At 44.7% G+C, this 7891-nt stretch overlaps 1 protein-coding gene across 2 annotated transcripts; it reads right to left on the bottom strand.

Moving 5' to 3' along the window:
* Nucleotides 1-1192: 1192 nt before the first annotated feature.
* LOC121560026 (PILR alpha-associated neural protein-like) lies at nucleotides 1193-7797 on the bottom strand. 2 transcript variants are annotated; one of them, XM_045215031.1, is made up of 6 exons: nucleotides 7402-7797; nucleotides 6857-6915; nucleotides 6166-6581; nucleotides 5483-5561; nucleotides 3542-3685; nucleotides 1193-2705 (listed from the first exon to the last, which is right to left on the bottom strand). In XM_045215031.1, exons 2-6 carry the CDS (start codon nucleotides 6865-6867, stop codon nucleotides 2684-2686), a joined length of 672 nt encoding a protein of 223 aa, XP_045070966.1. In that variant the 5' UTR covers nucleotides 6868-6915; nucleotides 7402-7797; the 3' UTR covers nucleotides 1193-2683. The 2 variants fall into 2 exon arrangements, with proteins under 2 accessions (XP_045070966.1, XP_041729026.1); XM_041873092.2 differs by lacking the exon at nucleotides 3542-3685 and having other exon boundaries at nucleotides 6857-7797.
* Nucleotides 7798-7891: the final 94 nt, after the last annotated feature.

Raw genomic sequence — 7891 nt, 5'->3', positions numbered from 1 at the left:
TCCTATTCCGTTTTAACCCCATTTCCTCCCTCTTCCCACCTATTTTCTCCCCCTTTCTGTCTCTCGTTCTCCCCCTCTATAAATAGCCGTGTTAATTTCAGACAGTGTGATTGAGCTTTACTGTTTCACAGTTTGCTCGGTTCCTACCAGATGGGAGCTGTGAATTCTAGCAGCTGTACACCTAGGTGTGTGTATGTGTGCGTGGCTGTTAGAGGTGTGTGTATGTGTGCACGTAAAACTTCAGATGTGACTTTGTATGTGTATACCTAACTGTGTGTGTGTCCTTCCTTGAACACACAGACTATGGAGTGCTACAGTGTCTGCTGGTTGGACTCATAATCAGCCAGTAGTTAACTTTGGAGTGGACATCAGCCAATCAATTACTTTGATTGATCATTAAAATGCCCAGAGGAAATAAAAAAGCAACAGCAGACACTGTCCTTCTCTGTCTGGTCTCTCTCACACCGCAGCTTCTAATACTTCCAGTAAATTTAGGATTTTCTATGGGTACGTCTCAATAGTCTAAAGTGGTTTCCTCTCCTGTATCTTATTACAGATATGAAAACACATTAAAGTTTAGGATGATGTAGTGTTGACCTGACGAGCATCACCTGACCTAGGATAAAATAGAGAAGGAGAAGACGGATGATGTCATAATCAGTAAGTATATCTGCACCAGAGCCATATATTTTATATTTTAATACATGGCTTTGATCTGCACTAGAAGCCAAATGGAACTCTCAGTTAATGGATTTGAATGACACAATTAGAACACATGGCTCCCATGTGTATTTCCTGCTCTCTTTTATGACAATCTCTCTTCTCCTTCTCATCCTAAAGTTTAGGACAGATGCTAGGTTGGAGATAAAGGTTAAGACAAAATAATGATAATATCCCATATGTCTTTGCATAAATGAGGAAGAATTCTAAACAAAGGGACCAGCGATGCTAGTTAGAAACAGCACTGGTCCCATGAATCTGTTCATTTTCAAAAGCTTCGTCATGGAATGATTAGGTTGTCCTAACCTGGGTATCTTCAACCTAGGATGGATGAAGGAAAGGAGGCAACTCAGGCCAGTTTAGACAGTTGAGATACATCCACTGTTCTCCTGTAAGGTTGGCCGTCACACATGATCAATTCTATATCTTGTTCCAAGGCCACTAGCCAGTAAAGTCCAGTCAGATACAGTGCTAAAACACCAGTGTTGAGTTTTTATTTTTTTTCCATCATACAGTGGAACCACACGTCTACAGGAATGCTACTGAGAACCAAGGAACACTAGACTGCAGAACGACACGAGTCACGTATGATGTCACAACACTATCTGTACTAGTGTAGTGGAAGTCCAGAGGGTAATTTCTCAAAGCTGGTGGAAGAGTTGGACAGGTACATTACCCTAATATCCTACAGTACACACTAGTGTAAGCTTTGACGTCGGAGCAGAATTTCAATAGAAACAACAGATGATGGTAAATTGACTCAACTCTGGACTGTATCATTTATACCCATTGTGTTTACCTGCCACCACCATTGATTGTACCACATGTATCGTTTGATTGTACTGATTGCAATATATGCAAATGTATTGCACACTGTTTGCACCACTCTTTTCATATACAACAAGGTTAACTTTCCACAAATTCCGTGGTTTTCTAGAAATCCCAGTTGGAACATTCTTGTATTTCCTTCCCTCCTAATTCCAGGAATCTTCCAACCGGGATTTCTGGAAAACCCGGGACTCTTGGGAAAATTACAGAATTTCACAACCCTATATAGAACAGTATTATATAAACCCAGCTCATCCTCATACTCCAGAGAGAAAATAACTTGCTCACAAAGGCACGGCAAAGAAGCGAGAAAATTAAAGGAACAAATCAAGAGAATAATTTTGGGAATAAAAGACATTGCAAATGTGGTAGCTGCAGTGGGCCTATTTGCATTCCAAGCTTCCAAGCGGGAGTAAACAGCGATTTTTGGACCGTGTCGTGTTAAGTACATTGGCTGCTGGCGACAACCTTGCCAAACAGCTTTGTGAAATACCCCCTTCAGTCCTAGGAAACAGGGATTGTTTTAACCCTTCACCAGCTAGCTGAACACCTATATTTCAGTTTCAGATAACACACATATTTCACTTTCAACCAAGTTTCAATAACCAAGTCCACTATTTAGTCATATTACAAGGTTCAGCTACACAATATACCTGTATGAAATATTACAAATAGCCCCATATAGCAATGCGGTTTTGGCACCGGCGGGAATAAAAGGTTCTATCGATATCTAACACTGTTTGCTTGTGAATTAGGTAAAGCAGAGGGAGCTGTACGTGTGTTGCTGCTACAGCCTGGGGCAGTACAGACAGAGGAATATAAAACAGTGGATGGTTTGGTCCGTCTACAGTGACAGAGAGCCATAGAAAACTGGAGAAAAGAGATTTAACAGCAAAGCACAGAGGCACAGGAGGAAGGAAGGGATGAGATTGGGCTTTTCTAGACCTCCTTCGGGAGGAAGGGATGGGGGGAAAAATAGGGTTTGCCATGGCTGGATACCTGGTTTCCTGATTTTCATTTTCACAGTCAAAGATAAATAGAGGACGTGGTGGGCCGCGGTGGGCACACCCTCTGGCGGTGTTGATGTTCTAAGTCGCATCCCGTGGAAATGTGTATCAAATCGAAAACGGTCGCCTTAGAGGTTCACCACGGGGATCCTGACGGAGAGAGAGAGAGAGATGATATCTTATGTGCCGAACTAGAGTAAGGGGAATAGAGATAGAGAGAGATGAGACGATATGTGCCCAACTAGAAGAAGGGGAATAGAGATAGAGAGGGGCAGAGGAAAAGGGTTAAGGTACAGGAGGAGGACAGAACTGGAAAAATGGAGGAGGAGAGGGGGAAAAGAGCACTTATAGAATTAGAACATAATACGTTATTAGTATTATATAACACTAGAGTAGGGAGAATTTGGAGTAGGTGAAAGAGAAGTATGAAAACTAGAGTAGGGGAAAGAAAGAGAGAAGGCTGAAGTAGAACTGGAGCAGAGGGGGAGAAAGAGGATAGGAGAGGATAGAAAGGACAAGAAGGAGAACTTGATGGGGGGAGGAGGAGAGGAGACACTAGGAGAACTGGAGTAGAGTCCAATTATCCCGATTGAAATTAACTTTAAATCCCCGGCTATAAAAGCATCATTTCATGGATTGTGCGCTCACTGCTTCCAGAGCTGTATGACTCATAGAAGAGGAAGTTCTAAAACACACATACATCTCATAGCCCTAACACTTCAGGCCTGTGTACACTATTGCCTAACTATGCACATGTACTGTTATGATGCTCATACACCACAAAGGGAGAGGGACCAACCACTCCTCGACACACCATCCACTCACTGACAAACAAACACACACATGCATCCACGCATGCAGACATAAATTGATTCAGAGTCATACACAAACGCGCACACACACACACAGACAAATCAATGTACTAACAACTCCACACAAATACACTCTCCCTCTCTCTCCAGTGAGCTGGTGAGGCGACTCATTACCTCTCCCTGTCGGTAAAGGAGGGGGTGCCGTGCAGCGTCTGGCGGCTGTCCTCCAGAGCCAGAGAACGAGGGAGGGCGAGAGAGAGGGGGGGGGGCACGCCACGGGAAAGCGGGGGTGGGTGCTGGGAACAGCTGCGGTCGTAACTGGCAGAGAGAGAGAGAGAGACGGAGTAAGAGAGAGAGACGGAGAGCGAGACTGAGTGAGAGGAAAAGAGGGAATGACAGAGCCATTTAGCAGCGGCGAACACATTACACTGCCTCAGAGTTAATGCACTCATTTCACTCATTAAAGCACTATCAGAGGAGAGGGAGAAGAGGAGAGAGGTTGAGAGAAAGGGAGGGAGAGAGAGAAAGGGAGTGTGGTGGTCGAGGTTGAAATAGCGGGTTGAAAAAGAAAGAAAAAAAGAAAGAAAGAAAGAGAAAGAGTAAGAGGTGAAGGAAGAGGTGAAGGAAACAGAGCGTGTGAGAGCGAGGGTAAAGAGAAAGGGGGATGGGGAGAAATGAAAAGAGAGAGAGAGGGGGAGAGATGAAATGAGAGAGAGAGGAAGGGTTACAGGGCTGATGTGGGGAAACATTATTCCAATTACGTGTATGAGTTATGATGTTGTTGGCACAGTGAGAGTCACAGGTACAGTATACACACAGCTCTTTAGAGCACTCACACACAACAAAGCCTGTTTCACAGTCACACACTGTAGATCACAGACACGCAGTTCCAGTCAAACTATCCACATTACATGTAAACACACACACACACACACACACACACAAGATATTCACCAGGATTCATACCAGATGGTGAAACGTTCTCCAACATCGATTATCACAATCAATTATTAATTATATTCAATGCTATACTGTCTCTCCTCTATTCAATCCCCTACTGTTACCCATCAAAAACCTGCCCTCCATTCCTCACCACAATTTACCCCCTATATTTACAGTCATATTGAAACTTTGAGAGATATTGTTGCTCCAATTAAGCACTCCAACAACACTTGTTTCCAGCACACACACTGTAAAGTCAGCACACGCACTTTCAACCAGCCTACAGTGGAGGATAATTAAGTTAGCTAAACACAGAAACACTTAGAGCAGGTTTCAGAGAGAGCGAGAGAGCGAGACAGAGAGAGATGGAGTTTATCGTATATCGGCACACAGTGAGCAGAGGGATTATCTGACGATCTGGAGCTGGCCCGTGGCAGCGCTGGGAGTGATAGGAGACTGGGGAAGAAGATAAGGATACTATGTGATGATCAAGGATCAACCAGAACCCAGTATTACTGAAAGGTGATGAAGCTAAATTAAAGTAAAGGATGAAGAATGGGGATGAGAAAGAGTGAGAACGAAAGAGAGAGAGGGGGGATTGAAAAGAGAGAGGGGAGACAGGAATGAGGGAGAGAAATTAAGAGTGACAGAAGGTAAGAAAAATAGAGCAGGGGAAAGAGAGAAAAAGAGCGATTGAGAGACAAATGGGAGAATAGGAGTGAAAGAGAGTGAAATAGTGAGAGTAGGTGGGAAAAAAGAGGCCTCCAAATAAATGAAGCGATTAGCACGAGCCCTGCTCTACATTCCAGAGATCAGTCTTCATTTGATGTTAGAGTACGCACAACACACACCCAGCTGATTTTATAGGTGAACGGTACATCAAACATCATATGAAAGCAAAAGAGAAAACCCACAAACTGTTTAGATGCTACCGGCATGTAGCAACACAGCGTCATGGATATCAAGACCCAAAGTGGTTGAAATTGCGCCACCTTAAACCTCTGACCGCCTCTAAACATTTCCTCCGCTATCTAGAGCCGAGTTTTACCATTCCCATGTTCAAACAAATAACACTGTTGATATGCCCTGATGTACATAAAAAATATGTTTCAGAGAAGGGGTAGAAAGAGAAAGAAGGGGGGGGAGAATGGGGGAAAGAGAGAGGATTCTTACCAGAGTTTGGCTGTAATGATGACAGCAGTCAGGATGAGCAGAGAGGAGATGGTCACAGTGACGTAGAACTGAGGGTCCACTGGAGGAGGACACACACACGAACACACAGAGGAGTTACCTTTCACATGGTTGGAAATCAGCACAATAGAAGGAACAATCAAATCAGCACCATAGAAGAAAACCAGGGTAATGTTCATTATAGCATGCAATGGAAAATGCTTTGAAATGTTTTGCAACCGAAAACAAAAATGAGCGTTTCTTATTGGACCAGGTAGACCGTCCCTGTTTCAGTCATTTTTCTTCCGTTTGGAGCCTTATGAATAACCCAGGTCAACTGCAATGATGCAAGAAAAAAATCACAACTCTGCTTTTAGAGAGTGCCCATACTGTCAGTACAGCAACTCAAAAGAGAATGAGCCGATGAAGTCATCCATTCCATCGCTTGATGTGTGATGTCACCCATTTCCTTTTTGTGTGTTTTTGTAAGTTCAGAAAACTCTATTAAGTATTCTCCACCACCAAGACGCAGCCATCCATCCACACAAAGCCAGCCCAGCGGGAATTTAAGTTATTCCCTGATGCCCAAGTTCTTCTGATGTCTTTGTTCCAAAACACTCTGTTCTCATGCCCACCAATACAAATCCTTTCTTTTAAAAATCTTTACTAATTTCTACGGTGCCCACCTTCCTCAGGCTCTCTCTCCTCCGCCTCACTTCTTCCATCTTCCACTCCCTCTGCGTCCGGGGCCTCCAGCAGGTCCAGGGGCTCCTGGGGCAAAGCACTGCCCGGTGCACTCTGATGATGCGGCCAGGCCTCGACGGTTGTCGTGGGGACTTCATGCCCATGGTGATGCAGGTCTGCTTCCTGGCTGGACAGGATGTTATGAGTCTCGTCCTCCAGAGGTAGAGTGGGGCCCCAGTCCACAGACCAAATAGGGGTGGGTGTGACCTGTCCTGTGACGGACAGCTGGGCCGAGAGGGCCTCCACCTGCCCCTCGCCCTCGTCGTCACGGTTACAGGTTGAGGGTCGCGTCACCGCGGCAACCAGGAGGAAGAAAAGGCAGCGGAGGGCGGTCAGTCGTTTGACAGGAGAGATGGAGCTGAGAGAGAGAGAGCGAGAAGGAAGGAAGGAAGGAAGGAAGGAAGGAAGGAAGGAAGGAAGGAAGGGAGAAAAGAAGAGAGAGACGGAGGGAGAAATAAAGAGAAGCAGAAAGAGGTGGGAGAGAAAAGGAGGGAGACAGAAAGAGAATTAGAGCACGATTAACATTACAAATGCATTGTCCACTGTCTAACTGGACTCCTCATGCAACATGCATACAACCAGAGGGTCTGACTCTGTGTCTGTCTAAACATCCTCTCACTCTCTCCATCTTACCATCTCTCCATCGCTTCGTTCTGTTCACTGAGCCCCCACTCCTCCGATCATCTCTCTCTCTGAGAGGAAAGAAGAAAAAGAAAAGAGAGAAAGAGCGAAAGAGAGAGAGAGGGAGGGTTCACTTCTCTTCTGACAGACTGATATTGAAAATGTAAACAGACACTCATAGACAGCAGTACAGGAATACACACATCCCTCTCCCTCCTGGGCAGTGGCACTCCTGGCTGTCCAAAATGAGCACTTAATTATGCCACATGCTTATACAGTTCGCGCATCAGACACGCACGCACACACACACACACACCTGTGCAAAAAACATTCATCATACGCATGCATGGAGCCAATATCCCATATGGTGCTACTTTTAGCTCTAGAAAGATTGACTTCATATCTACTACCGCTGTCACTCACTCAAACAGACTGACACACACTCTCTATCGCTCTCGCTCTCCCCCTCACACACACACACACACACACACCAGCAGACAACTCACTGTCACACAAGCACGCACACCACATTCACATATATCAGTTAACATGCCTACCTCTGGCTGAAGAGAGAGGGAATGAGAGAGACAGCGAGAAAGGGGGAGATATAGAGAGCAAGTGGGAAAAGGCATTGGTTGCCTTAGCGACAGAAACATGTAGAGTCAGAGAGAGAGAGAGAGAGGGAGGGAGGAGGATGGAGGGAGACTGTAGGAAAGAGATTGAAATATTAATTATGCTTTTAACTTGTTCAATTAAATGGACAGCAAAAAAATGAAATGGATTTGAAGACGAAAATAATGAAGATACAGATATTAATATTCTAATTTTGGGGGCAGAAGAAAAAAGTATTCTGTTATGTTTAGAAAAAACTGAGACAAGCCAGAGGGAGAGAGAGTGGTGAGACGGAGAGGTGGAGGAAAATCAATATACATTAATTTACACTAGGACAGGATTGAGTGGGGTGATGAACAGAATAACTGGTGTTCATAATAAACAGTGACACCGCAGGGGTACACAATATGTAGGATAAATATTTGGAGGCAGGAA

Source organism: Coregonus clupeaformis, unplaced genomic scaffold, assembly GCF_020615455.1.
Source record: "Coregonus clupeaformis isolate EN_2021a unplaced genomic scaffold, ASM2061545v1 scaf0356, whole genome shotgun sequence".
NCBI classification, from domain to species: domain Eukaryota; kingdom Metazoa; phylum Chordata; class Actinopteri; order Salmoniformes; family Salmonidae; genus Coregonus; species Coregonus clupeaformis.
This window is presented reverse-complemented; position numbering and strand designations above follow the sequence as displayed.